The 25831-nt window shown below is 39.9% G+C and overlaps 1 protein-coding gene across 4 annotated transcripts in view; it reads right to left on the reverse strand.

Annotated features, from left to right (window-relative positions):
- The window catches only part of APP (amyloid beta precursor protein), a 223254-nt gene that overhangs the window by 118070 nt on the left and 79353 nt on the right, over positions 1-25831 (reverse strand). For all 4 annotated transcript variants that reach the window (XM_071810212.1, XM_071810209.1, XM_065862654.2 and 1 more), the window contains exons 4-5: positions 3820-3932; positions 2141-2334 (exon numbers count right to left, since the gene is read on the reverse strand). In XM_071810212.1, the coding sequence (XP_071666313.1) occupies positions 2141-2334; positions 3820-3932 (307 nt within the window). The remainder of the gene's footprint in view (positions 1-2140; positions 2335-3819; positions 3933-25831) is intronic.

Genomic DNA, 25831 nt, shown 5'->3' on the forward strand with positions numbered 1-25831 from the left:
AATTTTGAGAGTATTTCTTGCTCCAGCATGCACAGTTTAAATGCAGTTGGGAAGCTGAAAAGGCAGCAAGAAATATGAGTGAGTCAGTGTAAAAGAACTACAAATTGCTTAGCTCTTCATCTGCAGCTGAAGTACAAGTGCCCCATAAAAGGATCATTTGCATTTCCTTGTTCATGCACTTCTATGGGTGGGGAGGAAAAAAATAACAGTATTTGCCTGGAACTTCTGAATGGATCCAAGTTCAATTACAGCTCCTATTCCTGACGGATACAAAATTTATGAAGTTATTCTTGAACTCATCTCTTCAGATATTGTACTGCTTTATGAGGAACAAAACAGACTAGAATAGTAAATTGAATGTTCAGTGACAAACATGAAAATGACAAAGAAAAGGGATATCTCTTTTAGAAATGGAACTACTCTATATAAACCCGTGAGCTCTTCTATTTAAAATATTTTAGGAATCTTTTATCAGATACATGAGAAGTTTTACATCTACATATTTTATATGTAGAAATATATAATAAATATAAGAAATACACATAAGTCAGGTAATATGTGCATAAGACAGATCTATGTATCTATCTTGTGTGTGTCCAAATTTGTGTCAATTAGAAGGTCTGTACTCACGCCTTATTTTAAGAGAACATATTCCAATCAAACTCTTTTAAAAAAAAAGATATAGAGAAGCGACACAGCAACAGTCCAAAGGGTGGTTAACAAATCCCACTGAAAGGGTTACAAATTTTACTCCCAACATCTGTCAAAGTGTCACAAGCCAGAAAAAGCCTGAAGGTGTCAAGGTGGAAGATGCACTGTTGCTTGACACAGATTTCTTGCATCAAGCAGCTCTGACCATTCAGTGCTATTTATAAAAGAAAACTGGAAATCACCAGGATGAAATATTTTAATTAAATGTATTCCATTATTCACAAAGAACTTTTCCCTGCAACCCTTCACAATGCTTTGTCAAGGAAGATTTAGATGCCCACCATGACATGGTTTCTAATTTTTCACTGTCTTCATGTCATCTCTTTGCACCAAATTTCAGCAATTCAATCTCTGTCCTTCATCTCTACACTGTTCTTGAACTTGTTTCCATCTGAATTATTAAAACCCCCAAACTTTACACAATTCAGAACTATTAACTTTCCACATTATTCACCTTACTCATTCAGTTCCCATTTGTTTTCAGGGTTCTCCTCTAAACAACTAGTAATCTGCTCCAAGTTTTTGCATTTGTATATTATTTGTAAAAGATGCAACATCATCACCTAAGAAGCAGAAACACGGCATTAGCATAGCATGAAATGATGGAAATCTAGGGAACACAGACAGAATTAAAACGTAGATTTTAGTTTTATGAAGCCATGTTAGAGATATTTGAATTCAGTTGCAAGGACATAATTGTACTCTGTTCTCACAACTGCTGCTTAACACGCTCAGGACAGTGACACGAAAAGGCTCTGACAGCACCGGACCACTCAGTTACAACACAGTCATAACCCATATGTGGCTCAAAATCAGCCTACATGCACAAGGGATGTTAAAGGGTAAAGACAAGCATGGTATCATCCCATCCACTGCTCTCTCACAAAGGAAACCTCCATACTCCAACCTAACAGTAACATATTAATAAATCTGTCAAAGGCTAGATATTAAAGCAGTTTTTCTTTTAGATCACATTTAGAAAGTAATTGTCAGCAGAAGAAATATTCTTTAGGTAATAATGGCACATAGCTAATGCCTATTATGAATGAAGACATTTCAACACCTCCAGTGGTTAGGTTGGCTGAATATCTGCTGCAGTACGCCAGACTGCACATGGAGCATCTCCGAGTACAGTATGTATCATCTAGCTGTCAAAAAGTATGGATTCAAGCATTTTTGCTATAAATACAGCAATGCTTCTCATTGAAGAAAAGATGAAGGCACTAAAAGCACAGTAACTGTATTAACAATAAGCTTTTCTGTAGAAAGTTAAAAATAAATGAGTAGAACACCGATGTTTTCAATCACTGTAGCTGCAAGTTCCCCTATAAGGAGCAGTGACTCTTCCACACTGAGGTCTTTTAGACAGATTTCTGGCATCTTACAGGAGATGATAATAAGAAGCTGAAGGGTAGAAAGTCACTCTTACCTTCCATCTGCATAGTCTGCATCTGCGCCTCCCCACCAGACATCTGAATCATCATCTTCAGCATCAGCTGAATCGAGATTGTCACTTTCCTCTGCTAAGGGGCAGCAAACAAACTCCACACCGCGGAACTTGTCGATTCCACAGGGCAGCAGCATGCCATAGTCGTGCAGATTCATACTCTTCTCACTGCAGGACTACAGGAAAGAGAAAGAAAACAGCAACAATGTCATGGCGGAAGCTGAAAAAAAAGTCACAGACCTCAAGAAAACATGAGGGGCTGCATACTGCCTTAGGAGGTTGAAGCTGGTGAACTGCATGATTTCTGAATTTTGAAGCACAATTTAGAGTGGCCACATGTACATTCACTACCTGCACTGTAGGTACCTCCCTGCCTGTGTCTACATGACCACTGTGACAACAAGCTCTCCCCTCCCATGCCCTTTAGTCTCTGTCAGTATGGCAAGACTTGTCACTTTCAATATACTTGACGACTCCATAACCTCTTGCCTAAAATCCTCACAGGCTCTGCCTCCTAAACAGAAAGTCCAACGGCAGAATGATAATTTCATGTATTAATCCCGATCCTGATGTATTCATGCTATTAAAGGAGTTCACTGCAAGACAGATTAACATTTTAAAGATGTGATATACTGGAAACACACTGTACCTGGTCTGACACCTTTGCCACTACAGTGCTTCCTGGCCTTGTGTGGAAAACAGTCAGTCATGCATAATTATACCTTAAAGATACAGCAATGTAGTTCAGAAATATATAGTGATGTAGGAGAGGTAAAAAAAGGAAAATAGTTCAATGACGCACAGTGATGATATTTTTCTAGGCTATGGCATTCCAAGTTTGCAAGTACTTACAATGGACTAGAACTTGCCTGTGTGAAGGCTGGTGCCTTAAATGCTTCATTTGAGGGGTAACAGTGTGATTCAAGCAAGAACTGAAAATCTGAAAAGCTGCTAAGCGCATTTCAATTTTAATCTCCAGAAGGTGGGATAACACACAAACTAAGAGGTTCCGAAGAAAATAGCAGCCAGAAATCTTCCTGAAGCTCATCTCAGTTTTTATTCCTAAATTCTCTCTACATAAGGACAAAAACGTCCAAAATTCATTACCAGTTATAACGTCAGGGTTTTTTCTGTTCTCCGTAAAGCACTGGAAAATTGTAAAAACTCTGTTTGACTGCAAAATGTCTTTGGCTACTCCTATGTCTTACCAGCTCTCCTACCCTTTTCACTGAATTTCACATACCGTGTTCTTTGAGGCCTGTGTGAGCTTTGTGAAGTGCCTGACACACAAACACATTAAGGATGATGATAATAAAGGCAACACCTCAGCATTAGTGATCAACCTTTAGTTCCAGACCAGCACTAACACATCACGTTGGGGGAAGCCGAAAACATGGTGGGTGTGTGAGTTGACGTGGGGAAAAAAACACTGCTATGAAACAGGGTCAATGTTCAAAGGTCAATATTAAGTATCCAACAGTGGACTCTGATGTGCTCAGCAGAGTGACTCCCCATTTCGGCAGAACAAAAAGCCATTCAGTCAAACATACATAAGTACTGTTTTTTGTTTTCCATGTCACTGCTATGTTTAAATTCATCCTCAGAAGAGTGATACAGCTCTAACAAAGGAAGGCAGGAAATTTTAAGACAGATGAATATACCTCTTTAGCAACAGTATGCCAGTGCAGGTGAGTTTCACACACATCCATCCTTTCCTGGTGAAGGAACTTGCACTTGTCTGGTACCAGAAGGGCATCACTCACAAATTCGCCCACTGAAAGAAAAAAACAAAAACATAAAAACCCCGAGAAATGTTAATTTTGCTTTCAGTACCTCATCCTTAGAAACCTTTAGCTAGGCACAGGGCAGATTTTGTCAATAAGTGGCAGGAGCTGTTTGCAGAGAATGAAACAGTTTCCAAATGGTGCTTCCTTTAGCCTCCTCTTCAAACTTTCCATTTGAAAGTAGCCCCTGTCTTCAATCTTGGAGACATACTAGATTATGAAGACTTTTGTATAATATGCTAACTTCCATTTACCTCGTGTGAGACTTGCAGGACCTATCTAAGATGTGTGTGGTGCAACCTGAAGCCCAAACTTGGTGCACCCATCTCCTGGGAGTTGGGGCTCCAGGAGGGACAACTACATTTTACATTTAAGCAGCAGTAGGGAGAGGGTTTGAAGTGTTTAGAAATTCTTAGTACAATTCCAGGGTATTTCTACTGAATTAAAGCACAAACACCAACATCATACACTTCAATATTTTTCTTGATGCAGCCTCTTTATCGCAACAGTGTTTCATCATCCAGAGGAATTCAGGTTAGCCCAGAAGGCTGATGAGCAAGTGGAGCTCACCAGCCAGGGAACAAGATGATTCATGGATCACCTGAGTCCCTCGTCACATTGAAGTGGAAAAAAATGGCTCTTTACCAAGGAGATAACTGACCAGAGAGATTGTACAGTCTACAGCAGTAAGACAAAAATTCACACGCTACTGAAATGAACAATGCTCACAGCTTCAGTACTTAAAAATAAGAAGAAATTCAACTGTTAAGTAACATGATTTATTAGATTAAAAATCACTGTAATTGTGTACAATTCTGGCATTGCAATTAAATAACCCCAAGACCTGTCAATGATATTTTTTTAAAGGAAAAATTAGAAAGTACTTTTGAGGAGCTGATCTACTGATGAGTACAGCACATGATTCCACTGGCATAAATCAGCTCCCTGAAGCACGCTTGTCTGTAACCTCCAAAAATCTACAGCCTCTGCATATTAATGAATGAACCAAGGTGGCTCAATGGCTGCATGGATCTAATAACAAGTTAATTAATCAAAATGAGATGACTACAAGTTTACCGTGCAGTAGAGGGTTGTCTCAGGGAGCTGACGATGCGGCTCTTGAGGCTTACAACTTAAAAGTCATTTTTAAAAATAATCAACACTCAATGCATTGGGGGAAATCAGAGTTCAGCAAATAGATGCACATATCTTTGCTAATCACCAAGATGTCTACTTCACGTAAATTTCCTTGCCACATTTCAGTGCTTTTGATCTGACACCTTTAGAACACAGTCAGTTAGTTTACTAGGAAAAAAGAAATTTCGTTATCTTTTTCCTTCAGTGACATACTCTAATGCCTGAAAATTATTAACATAAATACCTTCTAGAGGCATCCAAAAATAAACCTGCAAAAGTAATGAGTTAAAACACTTTCAGGTAACCCAAAATATAAAATCTTCAGCTTCTGTTAATGAAGTCTCTGCTCCCAGTGGTATCACAGCCTAATCTTACACTGAGATGTGAATAAATTGGTACCTTGTTTTTAGCCACACTTGTCTTTGTAGGGGATCATCCTGCCACACATCCAAAGCCACTCAGAACCCAAATAATTTCTAATGCTTCAATTTAGCCAAGTACCTGAGCACTAAGGAAGCACATGGGTGTTTTGCTGAAGTCTCACGGAGTACGTAGACTTTGCTCTCCTAGGACATACAACTTCATACAGAACTACAGTTTTACTTTTCTGGTTGTTCAAGCACACGAAACATTCAGAGCAGCCTTTATGGCATTTCTATAAAACCAAAGAAAAAACAAATGAACACCAAAAAAACCCCAACCAAAACCTGGAGTGCATGTTACTCTGGCAAACCAGATCTGACGGATATGGATATAATTGAAAGTACAGTAACAGATCTAACTTTTATACAAAACACATGTATCTGCTTTATAAAATCAGATTTTTTTGAAAATAAGGTAGCATCCTTCTGGTAACCCAAATTCTCATTTCAAATGAGGCTCCATTTTGCAACCAATTGCTGAATTTCACAGAAATCCATTGGAACAAGCTACTCCCTCATTTTCGGAATGAAATAAGTAGCTGGGGAGAAGAGTTGTTATTTAACCTAGCACTCCTTCATGATAGGGAATTATAATAAATTAATTAGGGTTGTGAAAATCTGGGCAATAACAATCATTTGCAGCTTTGCATGTGATTCCTATTGCCTTCAACTTTTTTATTTCAAATAAACTTCAATTCTGCCCATTATTTAGACACACACAGAACTTCTGCACTGGAAACTTTTTTCATTTGTTTCATTATAATTATTACTGAAGTTTAAATACAAAGCTCTGAATTTTTGTTCTATTTTTGTTCCTGTTCTTTTAAATAAATGTTCAAGTGGCAGTTTGGTGAACTAAACTAAGTTCACTTGACAACTGCAATGTTTATTTTGCCTGTGCTAGTCTAACAGAAACACAAATCCACCAGAAAGAAGCCCAGCAAGCCACGACTAAACCACAACCATGCCACGGACAGAAGGGCTTGCAAAATCTGCACCAACTCCATACCACATGTGGTTGTTGTTATAGCCAGCACCTGCGCTGTCTTTTTCAGGCTTACATTTATGGCTTTTTCCTGTATTATTCTTATTTCTTCTGCATCTCTTGTATTTTGATTACAGCTGTACATCTGTGCTCTGCTGAGGTACTCTAATACTAAACCATAATGGCACAATTTATCTATTGGTGAGCTCATAAATCACTGAACTCCCTCAAGCGATCCAAAACACAAGTGTAGCAACTACTTGCTTTGCGGTAGCTGCTTACTCGCTCTTGCAGGGAAAAGCTGGACAAAACCAGATCCCCCTGGCTTGTGGGCTTCTGACTCATCTGGAGAAAACAGCCTGGAAGGGGAATTCTGGGCAGAGATGATGATTTACCATGGTAAAAACCAAAGAGCCTGTGCCTAGAATTTCTTTAGCTAAAGGCTGAAAATCTCACCCTTGTAAGAATAAGTTGCTTCTTACTAACTCAAACCTATGTCTTTTAACTGTCTGCATGTCACTAGAACATGGACTGTGTCAATGTAGTAAATCACATTTTTAAAATTTCAGTTTTTTTCTAATGTCAGTAATCCCATTTCTGATGCCTAATTCTCTATAGTGTTTGTAGCAGACTTCTTCATATTGCCCCATCCTGGTATCACAATGTGTTAGTGGTTCACATTTTTCAAAGACAGTTTTGCCAAAAGCTATGATGCCACGTTTTACTATTAAATTATTTTACTTCAGTCAAGCACATCCTATTTTCTGAAAAGTACTTTTGGAACAACAGATTTTGTGCTGTAAGATCAGAAGTTCTGGTTCAGAAATTTCATTTTTCAACCCAGCAAAGACTAAGAAAGAGCATTAAGAATCAACATCTAAGAAAAGAAATAAGATTGTAGTGAAGGTAACCGATCACACACATTTAAATCTTCCTTAGGAAGAAAAGGGCCCAGCAAGTGGGCATGCTTGTAAGAAGATGACTACCCTATCTGCTTAATGGGAGATATATCAGGGTAAAGTAATTCAAAATTGAAATACTATACCCTGTGTGAGACACGGTCCTGAGCAGCAGATCTTCCATCCACTGCATAAACCAGATGGGATGTGAGGATTCATCCAACATTGCACAGAAATAGAGCAAAGATGATGAGGGTAATAAAACAAAAACCGTGACAAAACCAAACACCTGCTAGCAGATTGCTGCAGATGGTTAGGATCCCAACCAAAGAATAAGCATGTTCAAATTACGTTCAGAGGAGTACTTTCAAACAAAGCCTGTGCTAAATTTTGCATGAGGAGGCAGCACACATGCTGAGGCTCTGAGACTCAAGACTTCACTTTCCGTGTCACTGATGAGAACAAAAGCCTTGCTAAAATGAATTTACAAGATCAGGTGCTTGCACCATACGTATTTACAAACACTCAGAGAAACATGTCATTTCTCTGTCACTTCACAGATATTATCCCAAACCACAACACACTCAGTATGGTGCAGCGAGGAGCAGATCAACTCTGCATTGTTCTCCATCCCGCTGTCGCGGGGCTTTGCTCTGCCCTGCACCACCTCTGCCTACCCAGGTACCTTTATTTATTACGCATTGCTTTACACATACGTTGTTACATTTATTTAAGCAGCCATATAACTTTAAGTGCTTTTATTAAGGGTGAAGTTTATGTAAGTCTTGATGTGTGATGCTTTCTCTTATTTATAAAGTCAGTAATTAAAGGTTAGCTGCAATCTGCATCACAGCGCAAGCCAAACACAGTGGGCTCAAATACAAAGAATCCACACTTCATTGAAAATGCTTTTTCTTTTCTTCAGAAGTCCAGAAAAGCAGAGAAGATGCAAAGCACCTAGATACTTCAAAAAACATTCTTTTTTTCCGTAAAATGATACAGTAAGAACAATTACCTAGCAATATACACAAGTAGCCATAGTGTACTCCAGTGTTTCAGACTCAGTATCTACAGATGGAGAGGTTGTGCCTGTCAAAACCTGGTTTGAAGGAGGGTTGGCTGCCATGCTGAGCCACAGCCCAGCTTTACTCTGAACTCAGGTGCCAGACATATTAAGCTGGACTGTTAAAGATCTTGAGTTTAAAAGATTTTAACAGCCTATAGTAAAAAAGGCATTTGTAGATGTCTCCAATTCCAAGTCTCATTTTAAATGGAAGTTAAAAAGAAGCACTGTTTAGAAAGCATGTTAAAACCCACATAAAAGACAATTTCTATCTAGACTGTTACCTATTAAGGATTACCAATATTAATACCAGTACCCAGTCATGTATCAAATACCACCCTACTGTGCCTCCTACCCCAGTAACCTGTAAGCATTGAGAGCAGCACTGAAGAACACTGAAGCCCCTGGGCAGTGGCTTGTGATGGGCAGACTGCGACCCCAGCGAGTCTGGCACTACAACATGATCCCGCTGGCCTTAGAAGCTCAAAATCACCTCCCTCAACCCCATCCTGAATGCCAAAATTAGAGGCCTTTCCCTAAAACCCATCATCAGCTGACAGAAAGGTAAGGTGGTGCTGATAAAACATGCTGCCTGGTGTCCCAGCAGCTTGGACCATCTGTAGTTTTCTGATGAGTAACAGGCTTACTACCTGTGCAGAAAACTGCCCCCACAAAACAGCTCTGTAGGAAGACTGTCCCCACCATTTTATCTGTAACCTACGGCATGAATTTCAGTAAGAGTCCTAGGGCATGGCAGATGGACCGCAATGCAGACCTGAATTTGAGGGGCAGGAAAAGTGACAGCACAACCTGCGCAGCCACCTCTGGGGTGTGATGTGGGAACAGCTGCAGCTCTTCGGCCTTCCAGGGGCTCGGCCAAAACCAACACTCACTCCATCAACACACCTCTGTATTGTCCCTTTCGTCCTCATAAAGTTCCAAGAAGTTATTTCCCATAACAATAGCTTAAGTTTTTTATTACTTTTTGAGCAAACCCATCCACTATGTTTTAAGCATCTAAAAGTAAGGCCAGTGGTTCTCCAACAGATATTTTCACAGCATCAAACACGTCTATTGCTTTAGTATTTTTTTCTGCTTCAAAGAAGTCCTTGAATGCTTCTGTATTCCTGCTTTCAATGAAACTTGAAAAGGTAAAGAGAGTACACCCACTAAAAAGTGGTTTATTGTTCTGTTATTTAGCATTTGTAACAACAAATACACCCTGACGCACCAACTCTCAAGTAAACCACCTTCACTATTCACAACATTTATCCATTTGTTTTGCTACAAAAGGCAACAATTGGGGATGAACAAAGCCTTCTATTAGAATAAAAACTGACTGGTAATTCCAGCTGTACTACATCTTAGTGCCTTGATGCTCTTAAAACAATTTTGAGAAATCACAATTAAGGTATTTTTCAGAAACACTGTGGTGGCACACAGCATATGACCATACTTGGGGTACAAGATCCAAGTAAAAGAAAATCCAGTGTAAGGAATTCACTGACATCTAAATATCCATGCATGCATCATAACAAGGAGCTCCAGTCTTGATACATCATGTGTTCCACCGTGATTTTTGGGAAGTCCAAATAGGACACCCGAAATTCTGGAGTCAAAGGGCTAAAATCCTTTAGGTACAATCCACCAAAGTCCACTTGTCTGGATAAAAATAATGAACCATATACTAAGAAATATACCTGTAAGTATTTCATGGTGGTTATTATGTCTTCATAAAGTACCGTACACAGAAAAGGTTATTCTCAAACCTTCTTTGTCCTACCCCTTTGAGCACACACATTTTCCTGGTTTCACAGAATCAAAGAATATCCTGAGTTGGAAGGGACCCACAAGGATCATCGAGTCCAACTCCTGTCCCTGCATGACAAGCCCACAGTTCACACCATGTGTCTGAGGACGTTGTCCAGTCTCTTCTTGAACACTGTCAGGCTTGGGGCCGTGACACCTCCCTGGGGAGCCTGTTCCAGTGCTCCACCACCCTCTGGGGGAAGAACCTTTTCCTCATGCCCAACCTAAACCTCCCCTGGCACACCTTCCTGACATTCCCTTGGGTTGGGACAGAGTTAATTTTCCTCACAATAGCTAGTATGGGGCTACATTTTGGATTTGTGCTGAAAACAGTATTGATAACACAGAGATGTTTGAGTTGTCACTCAGCACTGTTCACACAGAGCCAAGGTCTGTTCTGCTTCTCACACCGCCCCACCAGCGAGTGGGCTGGGGGTGCACAAGAAGTCTGGAGAGGACACAGCTGGGACAGCTGACCCCAACTGACCAAAGGGATATTCCACACCATATGATGTCATGCTCACCATGTAAACTGGAGGAAGAAGGAAGGAGGGGATTGTTGGGATTTACAGCATCTGTCTTCCCAAGTAACCATTACATGTAACAGAGCTCTGCTGTTCTGCCTGCCCAGGGGAAGTAGTGAATAAATTCTTTGTTTTCCTGTGCTTGCACGTGTGGCTTTTGCTTTACTTATTAAACTGTCTTGATATCGACCCACGAGTTTTCTCACTCTTACTCTTTTGATTCTCTCCCTCATCCCACCAGGAGGGAGTGACCAAGTTACTGTTTGGGGCTTAGTTGCCAGCTAGGGTTAAACCACAACACACATAAATGGAATTTCTGCTCACTTTGCTGCTTTTTTGCCTGATTGCATTTTCTGATAAAATTGTCTTACGTTCCAGATAGAACACAAGTGTCATTCAGATTTGAAGCACTATGCCAATAATGGATACATCTGTTTACACACAAGAAGATTCATATACACATCATCACACTCAGGCATCTTTATAGATGAAGCTTATAAACATTCCTTAAAAGTCTGCAGCACCTCAATGGTTCATTGAAGCATTACGCTAATTTACTATTCTCCTTTTTTTCCACTTGTCTCCTCCATCTTCAAGGAAAAGTCTTGCTGGGAGCACAGTAAGATGCCTTTTCTGTCCTTCTCTTTCTCATTAATGCAATGTAACGTAAGTGTGCTAAAGCCCACTAACTCCAGCATCATGGGTTATGTCACCTGTTGGGATCCCACCTCCTGCCCCAACATCCTAAAAGGCCCACAAAGAGAAAAAACTCCCTCCCAGAACTTGTTATCAGCATGACCAGCAGCACAGGTTTCCCCCAAGAGGCTATCTGAAGGGTTTCCCCATTGTTTGCTTTCTCTAGGCACCAGCCGCTCACACTACTGAACTTTCTCATCCTGCACCACAAATCAAAATGCTGCTTCTCAAGCATGATTTACGGAGCAACAGGCCCAAAAGTGGGCTGCAAAGTTCAGCTTGGGAAGTTGAGAAATTTCAGGATTGAGTTGCTCTCCCTTCCAGTTCCTCAGTGCATTGGTTACACCTGCAAAGCTTCTGCCACAAACGAGCACACTTGTTGCAGACACAGCCCCCTCTCACCACATTATGTAATCCTGCCTATTTTCTTGGAGATAGTGAGTTAGGAAACAGCAGGAGTAATAAAGTCTAGGGATGTAACTCTGGATAGCTTGACTCCATCCTGCTTCAGTCACAGAGCTCCTATGTGATGCAGCCCAAGCAAAAATCTTTGCTCTTTCTTCCACACCATGCTTAATTGCTTATTGCTTCCCTTTCCTCTCTTTTCTGCAGCCTCAACAGACTTTTCAGATCCACTTTTTACTTTTCGCTCCATTATCAGAGTAGTCCTGTTTGATAAAACTGCAGCAGGACATGGTGAACTGCTCTGGAGGGCTGGTGAATGCATTGGGCATTGCAGCCTAGCTGCCTACAGTGAAAAAAAGATAATCATGTGAAGGATATCACTTGCAGGTGCTTGCTGAGGAGTAATTTGGTGGTGTTGTGGGTTTGTTTGTTTGTTTGTTTTCCCCATAGTTTTTGGAGCAGGGGATGTGTGGCTTCTGGGGGATTCCAGGTCCCATCCTAAACTGACAGCAATATGTCAGTCAGAACAGATCTGCAGTGCTATAAAAAGAGCAAGCAATGAAAAAGCTGGAAGGTGATGGAAACCGAGGTAAGTTAGAAAATACTGTTCAATCCTGCATACAGCATACCTGAGGGAACTACTGCGTCCATCAAACAGGAGAACAGAACAACCCAAGAATTTACTGGAAACTGTTTGAAAACAGTCGGTAGACTTCACAGAAAAGAAAAAGCCTGAAAGAAACAGTACAAGAAAACTCTGAAGAAAAGAAATGAGATGTGAAAGGCATCATGAGACCATTTTGTGAAGATTCAGTAAGCTTTTTGTGAGGATTCTCAAAGTAGAATCCTGGGACTCTGAAAATTACTTGAAGTGTCCTGAGCCACAACCAAGTTAGCAGAAAAATCAGGAGGGAAAGAGGACAGTGGTACCTTCAAAAATAACAGCACTTTTACTCCGCTCAGGCTGTCTACACAGTACTGTCTGCAAAATGCAGTTATAGGCCTGCTATTACATGCCTGCTGCCATTCCATATGAAAACCATCCTGTCCCTGTGTAGCTTTTTTACTACAGCGAGCTGCAATAAAAGAAACGTAGAGATGATGTTCCTCCGAGCACTGACCAACTCAGTCTGGAAAGGAAGTGCAAGGGAAAAGAGATTAGAGTATCTTGACCTTCTGTGCCCACAAAAGCTGCCATGGAAAACAAAACCATAAAACCTAAAATGTTTTCTTTACAAAGGTCTCTTCTCCTCCACAACAGCTGAATTCTTTTTCTTCCACACTCAATGTACACATTCCTGTCAAGTACTTAGAGTGAAATACAATGTGTGAGGTGTAGGGGTACAAGGAATGAGAAACGAAAGGAAAGAAAACAAAAAAGTTTCCTGAATCCAACCTCATATACTGAGGACCTCCTATTACCAGAATGGAACAGCAGAAAATACTCTGAGTATAGATTCCCCTGGTTCCATTCCACGTTTTGAGAGGGTGCTGTATACAGAACAATTCTCCATCACTCAGTGGTTAAACCCATTGTGCATGAAGCCCTTTTGTTCTTTACATCCACTTCTTTTTGTAGTGTTTATTTCATAAAAGCCATCACTGAGCATGTCCCAGGATCTCGAAGTCATTAGCTGCTGAATAAACCAGGTAAAACATAAGGTATACCACCATGGACAATAAACGTATTTGAGGAACTGGCTGAAACAAAGGTTTTCTTCTTAAAGGGACACTTTTTCAAGAATCCCCTCACCAGAAGTCAAAAAACCAACACTATCTGGACTCACTAACCCCCAAGAGAAGGAAACAGAAACACTATTCTGGCCTCACCATCCACAGGGATCCTGCACATATTCTTAGTAAACGCCCACCTATCACCTCAAGAAAGGACCTATTTCATTCAGGGCAGAAAAAGGTCATTGGTACACGGTCGCAATAGTCTTTATATCAGAATCATCAGGCCAGTGTTGAGATATTGCAAATAAAAAAAAAAAAAGTTATACTAAGAAAAAGCCTCAAGTGGGGAGAATAATTTGCTGAAATACATTCTTTTAATCATTTTCAGGCTTTTTATATAAAGAATATTTTGATTTTTTTTTCACATCTCAAAATATTAATTGCCTCCTGCCTGGTAGTCTTCTGACTTTTCAGATATTTGCTTTATTCCTTGTACTCATGTACTTAAATCCTCTCCCAGTTATGCAACTCTTCCTGACTGATGAGCTCCTTTACAGTTCTGCTCACACAACTGCCAGGTGAGACATTCAAGAGCAGAGCAGGGCACTAGTCAAGCACCAAATATCGAAAAAGCCTGTCGAGGGAGAAGTCGCCTGTGGGAAGTCAGCGCAGGTCACTCGCAGATCCTTGTCAAGTGCCCTTAGTTCCCACAGCAGGTGGCAGAAACCAGCAGAGAAACCAGACTGGACACCACTCGGTGATATTTCCCATCAACTGGTCCTCCCAGCCTCTGCCACTGGAGGGGGAATCACCTGCCCTTCCCACGTTCTAAATTCAGAAGGAGAGCTGGAAACGTGTGCCAGGGCGTGCATTTGGCAATCACAACATGGAAAAAAGAATGGTAAGGAAAAACTGAGGAGGCGTGATCTCATTTTATGACACAAATTCAACATATCCCCTTTCCCAGCAAAGTACTACTTAAAATAGGGAAGTATTTTAGTTTCAAGTGTGAGTGTTGGACCTCTTCAAGCCTAGAGTTTTCCCACCAGCAAACACCAGTCAGCACTAGTTAGACAACAAATAAAGAGAAATTCTCCTTATTCAGTTTTAAGTGTTTTCAATCTGTATGTTATATAGTTTATCTAAAGTAAAAAATTCACTAACTGTTCCCACGCCTATTCAAAGCAAAATTCACTCTTTCCCGTACTAAGATTTTAACAAAGTTGGATTTCCAAAAATGTCCAGGAAACAAAGGCTAGCATGTTTTTAAAAATAAAAACATTTCTAAGAACCTTTTTGGAAATTTTTAACAAAATTGCATACCATCATTTGATAAAGATGACGGATACTGCAGGACCCATTTTAATGTTCTTCTTGATATTTAAATATAAATACCAAATATAACTTAATGATATTTCTCAAAAGTGGATACATTCCAAATCTTAAGGAATCACATCTTTGTGAATATTATTTTTCCCCCAGCTGCCTTCAGGTTTTTACAAGCTATAATATATCTGAACTTCAAAACAGATTATGCTTCATAAATGCTTCCAAATGCAGGAATTTTAACACTCCAGCTATTAACATCACATTCTGCTGCTGCTGTGAGATGCACAACAAGCTGCACGTTGGTTGTTACTGTTCCCTCCCCCCAGCTCACTGCAGGCAGCAGAGATGTTCTGCAGCAAGATCTGCAAGTGCCAATCTCCAAGCAAGAGGTTTAAAATTTTGTGCCTTCCTTCTGGCTGAAGTGACACTTAATGCTCTTAATGCTCTCAACATGTACTTGGAAATGGACCCTGAAGTGGAAACAGCATACAATAAGATGTAATTGGATTACTTAATTCATGAATACCCTATGCATTCGTACTAGTGACTTCCTAAAGACACCAATCAAATGTTAAGATGGCACAAAGACAGGATGCTTCAAAACAATTCAGCACACCTAGGACCAGTAATCCCACTAATGCTATACATTGTTATATGATGAGATGATTTCTCATGGGTCATTCTTATTATAGTAATTGGAGTACAGCATCTGGCATTACGCATAAGGCTAGAGAAAGCCCCATTAGTCCACCGATGTCTAGAGGGAGTAATGACCATAAGCCTATAGATTGGTTGCAAGAATGAAAATGGTACAGACACCTTTAAGGCTTGGCCATCAAAAGCCATTTCAAATGTCAGGATTCAAATAAGGAATATACCACATCTTAAACAAGGAAACATTTACTTCAGGAAGATTTCAGGGTTTTTCCTCTCCTAAGCAACTTCATACTGCATTTTTCTTTATAAAAAAATGAATTCTTTTTACTTCAGCAGTAATTTAATTCATTTGTTGCTCTTTCTCTTCTGGCATTGAACAGAAATCACTATGAAATCAAGTGCAGGCAGTAATTGTTTCTGCGATACCATCCTGTGCAAAGGCTCTGATGAGTGAATAAATAACTTCATAAGCAGCAGCTGAAGATCAACTTCGCAGAAATACCTTGCTGATTACTAACAACCTAAGCAATCACTTGCCATAACATCACTGAGCCCTGAATATTCTATCTACTGAGATCAAACTTCCACTCAAATTGTTACTGCCTGTGGGTAAAGGCCTTCACTGTATCAATGGCAATGTGGGAAAACAAGAAACCACTTTCATTCCCTGCAAAGTTAACAGGTAACCAGATTAACAATCATGTGACAAAATGTGATTTTGCTCTGCACAAAGCAAAGCCGTAACTCGTCTTGCAGGAGGGATGGCAGCATGGTCTGGCAGCTCAGCTACAAGGCAGCTGGGATGGGACAGCTTGGGAGAAAGAGAAGAGCTGACCCAGGCACAGTAACTCAAGGAAGCTAAAAGATACGCTGTCAGGTAGGCTAAATGCAACATCACATTCTGCATCCAGTGAGCATCACTTTTTAGAAATAGAACACTAATTATAAGCAACAGATCACTGATAAAAACTGTCATTTCTTCAGGTAAGGACAGTTCCGAAAGGCTAGTAACCCATGTTTTTAAGTATCAGGGCAACAGAGAACTCCCTGGAACTTCTGTACAGCTATCATACACTGGTTCTTCCTAGTAAAGTATTCATGGTCAGAAGCTTCAAGATGTTTGACTTATAAACCAGATTGCAATACAAGATTCAAAGCAAAACCTGACTGATTTACCTATCTTTGAGGCATCATAGAGTCTGGGGGAGGTTCCCGATGTCTGAAGAAAGGCAGAAGCTGCTATCACATTGCAAGAAAGATGCTTCAAAAAGCAAATGTAATTTCTGGCTTCTAACATGAAACAGACTGACAACAGAAAGGGTACAGGATCCTGCTCATCAAGATACAACAGGATGTGAAAGTAATGACTGCTACTAATGATGGGGCCGAGTTGCTCTAATTAAGTAAAAGGCAAAAGCTCTGTATTGTCACTCACCTCCCCATGAGAGCACTGAATGACCCAGAAGTCAGTGTAGTTTTTATCTACAAAAAACCCTACTTTATAACAAAATCATTCCTCTCTAGTTCTCATTGCAAGAATTAAACTCAGTGAACACAGCAGTAGTTATTATACAAAGAGTTGGTAGAAAATGGTCATATTTTACCAAGTAATTAATTCCTACTTGGTTTATTTATTTTCTCTTCCTCATACATGAGTCATTGTGGACAGAAACCAAGTCAGGATTAACATGCAAGATCATGTTCTATTGAGAACTGAATCCTGTCCTGAAGGACTAACATAAACAGTATGTTACATGCAAATACTGAGGGCAATATGATAAAATAATATTTGCTATTTACACAGACTTTATGATCAGAAACACTGTCTACTGTCTAAGTCTAATTCACAGTATCAGAATGAGGATTTCTTATTCAAATAGCCTGTATCACATCACCAGATTAAAAAATTCAGAGTAAATGGATTTCAGAGCAAGATGAGCAACAGTAAGGAAGACATTAAACTCAACAAGAACAGCAAATATAGCATATTGTAGGCCTACAGCAAGGACGACAAATTAGACTGAATAAATCAAGACCAACCAGTGGGATGGAACATTTTGTAATGCATCTGAAAGGTCTATAAAAGCTTTTTTTTCAAAATTAGATTATTTGCAGATTTTTGCCCCTAGTCAAAAGCATCTAACTGAACCACTACTGAAAAAAATTTAAGGGCAAAGCATCTGTCCCAAGTGTGTAAAACAATACAAGTATGATATTAAATAAATCACAGTCAGTACATTATATATTTTTATCTACATATTTGACAACATGTATATGAATATATAAGCTGCAACACATCTTAACAAGCTTCAACACAGAGAGAACTAGGAGTAAGCTGATTGAAGTGTTTCCTGGGCTGTAGGATGGAGTTACACACGACAGCAGGATGGAAACAACTTTAAAGGGCAGGTTAGTAATCAGTCAGCAGCAAAAATTTTCAAAGCATCAGATGAAAATTGATGTTACTCTGTGCAGCACCTCTAATGTCAGCAGTAAGGCAGTATTCCTGATAGCTCACCACCAGTTTTGGTAACTAAAATTGGAGAATATACACAGAAGAGTGCACAAGCACAATGACTGCTGGTGGTGGTGTCCCTTCCCAACCAAGCGTCTCTGCTACAATTGCCCAGGAAGCCGATCCCATTCCTCAGTGCTCCTCTCAAAGTCCAGCAGATTGGACACCTCATCAATAAACTTACAATGTACTCAAGGCAGGACTGACCAAACAGGACAGCAAGTGACTCCTTGCTTGCTTGCTTTTGAACTCAAATCACAAACAACAAAAATTTCACCTAATTAGGACTTAATTATTCAGATAAGACTTTAGTACAGACTGTCATGGTCAAAAACTCTTTTTCTTGGATAAATTGCTTGGACCCTATTGTCTAGCCAAAGCTGCAGACCACGGCTGCCTCATATGGGGAAGAGGTTCAAAGTGGGCCCCATTCAGAGGGTTCTGCTGGGGAGGGAAGGTGCTCAAGAACTTCACACAGCATGGCCGTTCTCACTCAGAGATCAAAACCTGCCATGTCAGGTAACAGGGTCAACTGAGCTGATGTCCCAATCCAACAGAACCAGCACTTGGTTGCAAGTAATACTTCAAAAAAAAAAAAAAAAAATCAGTTTTGCCAGATGAGAGACAATGTCAATGAGTTCTTTAGCAGGTCTTCCCCAAAGGTGCTATTTTACCCCATTTCATCCCAGCTATAGTTGTCATATGATAAACAGAAATATTGAGAAAGTAATTGGAAATTCTACTAAAAAAAAAAAAAAAGGGGGGGTGGGTACTTCTAGGCATCAGTGTCCCAAGAAGGTATTGTCTCCTGATAACCAACTTCAAAGAGGACTTGAATGCTTGGGCATGACTTAGGTTACATCTCCTGGTGTAGCACACAGGCCAAAACACAGTGAAGACATCACTCAAACTTTGTCCTCTGGACATGCAGTTGACAGTAGCAGCATTTTTGAGCAATGAGCAATCTCAGAGACACCTTGCAAGCCATGTTGCTGGAAGAGGGGAGGGGGACAACGGGAAAGAAGTGGCACCTCAAAGCACCTGGGAGGCTCAGAAAAACATCCCCCCGCTTCTTCAATGCTCTTACTGTCCTCAGCAGAGCACAGGCTATTTTAGAGTACATTTTCCTTAAGAGCTTTGCCTCTGACAATGCACAAAAACCTGCTGTAAATGGATCCTGTTGTAACAGACCAGATAACAGCAATTGTACACAGCCAACTGCTCATACATAGTAAAAATGGTATTAGAGTTTAACTCGAAATTACATCTTAAATTTTTATTAGAATTTAAAAGTTCCTCTTGAAACACCTTGACACAGGAGACAATTTGTAAATTTTGAAGGCAGTTACATAAGTGAAAATTGAAATAAAACTTCACAGCCGCCTATCATTTTAGAGAGTTTAGCAAAAAGGAAATGTATGAGACTTCAGTATTACTTCTTTATGATATATTAAATTACCTTGAGGGATCATTGTTAGTTAATAAAGAAGAGCAAATTAAGTACTAAAAAGGTTCTGGGTAAGCTACAGGAAAAAAAATATATATATTAGGAGTCAATCAAGTTTTAATCTAAAATCTTGTTTCCCACACTAACTGAGAACAAAGTGACATACCAAAACGTTTATGATTCACAGAATGAAGCAAAAGAGCACGTGGAAAGGAAGTTCACACTGTAACTAGTCTGAAGTTTGACTTTTTTTTTTTTCCTCCAAAATTTGAAACAGGAAAAGAAACATGAAAGATTTATCACTTCAATGCCCTACAACAACAATACAATGATGACTGTGATTTACACAGGGTATGTTTTCTATTTTCAAAGCCAACCTAATATTTAATGGTATAAAACCGAAGATTACAAGCAAAAAAATACACTGGACAGCCAAATATTTCATGGGCTATTGAGCATGGGAGGTAGCATTTTCAAAAAGTAGTGAATGCTGTAAATGTTGTTTCAGACTGGCCCACGCCAGCCTGGGTCAACGTTTCTCTCAAAAGACGGTGTCTCCATGTTCTCCCCTTCCTCCGCCTGGCCTCCTGTCAGCACTCCACACCTGTGACCATGCCATCAGTAAGACCAAAGACAGGGGGTTTTTAAACACCCCTTACCAAATAGCAATTTTGGGATGATTTATTTAGTCAGCTTGGCCCACTTTGCACCAAAACTGTTTGCCAGCTGATCTTTGCTGAACTGAAGATGAGCTCAAGTGGAAGGCTGGAGGACAGACAGCAGAAAGATGGATCCAGATTCAACAACATCTGAATATGTCTTTCAACTCTGATTCAGCAAAGCATCCATAGATGGCTATTGGTCTCTCTGTGGCAGTGTCAGCACCATCGGATGAAAACCCTTCCCAGAAGACTTCAATTTCTTCTCAGACTAAAGAAAAAATACATAATTCAATCCAAGCTTAGCCAGTTTATGAAATAGATGTAACACAAATTGGCTGGTACACAGGGAGCAAAATTTGAGATCAATTACAGAACTTACAAGGGATTTCACGGTAAGAAGGAAATATTCCTGAAGGCTGTTACCCAAACAGAAAACTACGCATACAAAAAAGTCCATGGTATGCAAATGGCTTTGCCTATCACATACTCAGTACAGAATGAATAAAAGACTCCCAGAAAACAGGTAAAAGGAAACAGTTCCTGCTGTGGGCTCATGTGTATGCTCTTGATCATTTCTCATTTGAACTATAAGGTGAAATATGGGCTTTTCAGGCATAGGGCAGGATGCTCCTGTGTTAAGTAACATAAAAACAGTAAGGCAGCCCTTTTCCCAGAGAGTTTGTAATCTCTCTTGAGTGGACTGGTTCCAAACAGCTGTAGTCACAGGGAGCTGATTGTAAAGAATCAATAATCTTGTAACAGATTAAGAATAGTCATAAGGGAAAGACAATGACTTGACAAAGTACCAGATACTCAGAAATTGTGTCCTAGGTTAAACTATAATTAAAAGGTATGAAACACATCATATATAAGATCAGCTTGATGGGTATCAGCTAAGAGAAAACCTAAAATAAAACCCAGTCTCCCTCAAAGCATGGAGGATCACACTTCCTAAGCAGCAGACACTGCTTATGTATTCACTTGACTACCTTCTGGGAAAAGCAGCAGAAGCCAGTATTACTACAGAGCCAAAATTAATTTTGTTACCAAAATTAACTTTGATACCAAGTTGTTATGATTCAATTTTCTGTTGACCTAGTTGCAATGATCTAATAAAAAAAATGGGGTAATTTAAATATCTTATACATCAAGAACTTACTGACAAAGCCACTGGGAGTCAAAGATCAAACATATTAATGCAGAAAGTAAATAACTTCCAATACTCATGATCCTCATTCATCATCCCTAGGTACAAGTTTTTGCTATCTTTCAGTATTTCAAACTGAACAATTAGGAAGCATTTTTAATGGCCAAGTTAAATACATCAGTTTGAGAACAGAACAAAGATACAACTCTTATCTATCAATTTGGCATTTTTTAGGTAAATACAAAAAAATTCCTGGGTCAAAAACAATAACAAAAATTTAAGAAGATGAAAGGTTATTACTACAATTTTTAAGAATACTCTTACATTCTACTAAAACTGAAGTATTTTGTATTAGCTTCAGGTTCACATATTTAACTGGAACATTACCCTTTAAGTTCCCTTAGTGATTATTAAGAAAAATATTAACACAATTCTAAACAAACTAAAAAACCCTACTGTTATTTCTGAACCTGGAGGTCGGTAAGAAAGTTAAAAATGTCTGAATAAAGTTTAAATCCACAGCAAAAGCAAAATGCAGGACTAATCATACATTCACCAATACACATGAAACCACTCATGAAGAAAGACCATACAGTAATCAGTAAATCAGCAGCAATTCTTCAAGCTAATGAAGTATTAAAGGCATTAGCTTTATTTTTGTTAACAAGCAGGTTGTGGGTATTATTAAGTATTATGCTGGTATGATCTATGCACAAATAGATCAAGTCTAGGAAGTTTAAAACCAAACTGGCCATGCATAACCGCTCTGCGGAAGCAGATTTTTTTGCTTCCATCACTTTGCAACTCCCCCACACTTACATGTTTCTTCATTTTTAACCCTACAAAGGCACAAGTAGAGAAGAGTACAGTCCCTTTGAAATAAAATGAATGCAAGTCTTCTCGTGGAGAATAAATAAAGAAATGCAAGCACAGGATTAAAAAACCACACAGACAATCCCATCAGGTGCTTGCTTTGGTAAGCGAATGCCAGTGCATTCCTACCCCTGGGCTCTGTAGCTGTTCTTCTTTTAGCCTCCTGTAACAACAGGGATGAGTAAACTACAGAAACCCACGACAACCCCTACGCTAACAAGCCAGACAAGACTGGCGGGGTGGGGGGAAGCAAAAGCTTGCTCAAAGGGGACAGAGTGACTACCCAGCAGCAGCCCCCTGGCCTCATGGGGCCAAGCTGGCGGCTCCTTGGACCATCCACCCCCATCTTGATCACTCACCCCGCACCTGACCTCTGTGCAGCTTTCCCAGCAGTCTTCTCACACACAGTCAAAATGGTTCCTTAAAAATAATACACTACTGTTTCACTGATTTTGGAAGAGGGGTCAGATTAAGGGCTGCTAAAAAAAGAAAAAACCAAAACAAAACACCAAGGAAAAAACAAACAAACAAAAAAAACCACAACCAAACAACCACACAACCAAAAACCTACAGCAAAACACCAACAAAACATCAAAGCCAACTCCATGAGAAACCTCTTGGGTTTCTGTTGCCACTGGTTCCATGATAAGCATACTAAAAGCAGCTTGCTTTTCCCATTTCAAAGAGAACCTAGTCTACATGCACTCATCAAAACCTGAGTTCCTAGGTGGTTAATGAATGCTTTGTTCTTATGAATCGCATATAACCATTCTCAATTTATATTTCCCACTGCAGAAGTTTTCTGCAAGAAAATAAACCCCCACATTTGAAGACAAAATATCTGCTGTTACACAGTAGTTTTTAGCATCCTCCCCAAGTATAAGCTTTCATGTGAAAGAGGAAGGAACCCAACGGGAATTTCTGCTCGCATGATAAAGATGCCTGTGCTTGTGGGTAAGGGACTGGAAGTATTGAAACGTGTTTGACCTCCAAATGTCAGCATGTTCATCTAGCAAAGATTTTGGAAGTTTACATAGGTATGAAGTGCTATAACTCTTTCCGTAGGGACACAGTCTGAGCACAGACATCAGCCATCGGTCTGGTGGGAAGATGCATGGTGCCATCCCAGCACTGCTCTGTGGACACAGACCTTGAATCCCAGCTTGTCATGCCACCGAACACTCCTGGGTCCAAGCCTGGTCGACACAAGGCCGTACCTCTCCTTCATCCCCAGGCTGTCGGCAACAAGGTCTGAAGAATGAACGTGTGCTAGATCTGAGCTTCCAGCACAGGCTCGTAATACTGTCATGCCTCTCCTTGCCAGTTACGGACAATTTATCCTCTGAGGGCAGACAAATGCTGAGGTGCTGTGCTGTCACATCCTAAGTGCTAGCTTTATCAGGCCTCACTGCCTGAAGGGCAACGTGCCCTAAATGAGAAATACTGCACTGAAAATTAGCCAAGTTATTTCCCACACTTACTGAAAGTCATTTTGCAAACACTTTTCCAAGGTTACAGATGAGCCTTCTGACACAAACCTTCCCCAAAAGCCAGATTATCTACTAAGGATGGTAAAGTAAGAGCAAATTTATGAACAAATGTCTCAAGTCTCTTAATGAAGGGCAAAACAACTCCCACAGAAAACCACTTAATTCATTAAACATAGGGGTTTTTGCCTGCCTGAACTAAAAAGGTAAATATGGAGAATAATTCATACCACCGACAACAAAAAACAAATACATATCGTGTTGGTTATATTACACACATATTTTTCTATTTTATCGCTATGGTTGACAAATTAAGAACTATTTTACTGTGTTATTAAAAAAAAAAAACCAAAACAACAACCAAACATTTTTTATGAAAAGTAACTCCGATGCCTTGGTCAAAGTGTTGCAGCACAAAAAAATACCAAATCTAGAAACCACCGAAGAACTTACATTCAAAGCAATACTGCTCAAATGCAAGGCCAACTCTAAATTGCATGGGCACAATAATACTGTGAAAATAATGAAAAAAAAAAAACAAAAAAAAAAAACAACAACATGGATATAACGTGCAACACCAAGTGCACAATAACAGCTTTTGTCCAGAGGCTGCTGATCCCCTGGAAGCATTGCTAATTTATATTTCATGCAATCAGAGGTGGTTCAGCTGTTCCCAGGCACAACGGGACTACAGAAGCACTAAAAGACACATTCAACTGTGCCATTTCCTCTGCAGTGGCTGTGTCACCCTGCAAGCACTCACCATCGTTCTTTAAATTCTTCAATTTCTCCTATATATAATGCTACTTATGAGGATGACCAGAATGGCACACAGTATTCACAGATACAGGTTAAGTCCACAACTGACAAAGTGGTACAGTTATATCCTGTGTCTTGTTCCCCGGTTCCTTTCCTAATAATCCCTAACACCACTTTCTTTGGCACTAACTAACCTTTGTTTACAGAGCTATTAATACCCTAGGTCTCGGCCCTGAGAAGTTAGAGACTCCTCACTGTATCACCAGATACACACTAAGATAAGATTAATTCATTTTGTGCTTCTCCCATGTACTCTGCTTTCACTACATCTGCTTTGGCCTACCACTTTACCTCCAGTCAATCAACGTCAAAGACCCATCTGAAATTCTTCATAGTTTGCCTTCATTAATTTTACCCTGACTAACTTAAGCGTCATCATCAAATGGGTTACCTCACAACTTACGCTCTTTTTCCAAATCACAAATATTTTGAATGTAACGGGCACAAGAACTGATCCCTTGAGATTCTACTGGTGACCTTTCTCCACCTTGAGGATGGACCATTAATTCCTGCCTTTATCTTTCTTCTTATTTAGCCACATAAGAGTTTTCTATTCCATGGTAGATTAATTTCTTTAATAGCTTCTGGTAATGGAGCTTGTTAAATTTCTTCTGAAAAATTGAAGTAGACACACTATCCACTTGCCTACCTACTCCTTTAAAAAGACCTGAAAGAGCCTCTTCCTCAATATCATACTCACTAAGAAGTTCCATATTCCTAGGTCTTCAGCATTTAAAAAAGCATCATCATCACCCCCAACAGGCTCACTGAAATACATTTCCAGTATCTTCCATAGCATCTTTCAGAAATATCCAGTGACTCCCACCACTGACTCTTCCTTTGCAGTTCTCAACTGCATCAAATCTGTTGGCAACATTCAACCCTCCTCTGAGACCAGAATGTATTTAGGATGAGATCTTATCCACTGCTTTCAGTTAGATGATGCATACAATGGATGTATATAATGAACAAGCTATGAAGCTCACACAGTGGTTTAACGCATTACTCGCAGGTTGTGTGTGTGTGTGAACGTACACAACTATCAAAGCCAAATATAGGCATATGCTTCATAAAGAATCCTTGTATGCACGTGCACATACACATAAATACACATACATGATTTTTCAAATGCTTTACCATTTGGAACTCAACTATGAACCGACACGTGTGGTTTTGAAACTTCTCCCCAGCCTTCCAACTACGAACTAGGGATGACACTCCTCACCTCATGACCTCTGTGAAACTCAGCCTGTGTCTCCAAAGTGCTCAGGTAAGGTTGGAGAAACTTCTGAGAGGAAAATTACTTTTGTCTCCAGGCAGCAACTAAGGCTGTGGG

This window comes from Patagioenas fasciata, chromosome 1 (assembly GCF_037038585.1).
Source record: "Patagioenas fasciata isolate bPatFas1 chromosome 1, bPatFas1.hap1, whole genome shotgun sequence".
NCBI lineage: Eukaryota > Metazoa > Chordata > Aves > Columbiformes > Columbidae > Patagioenas > Patagioenas fasciata.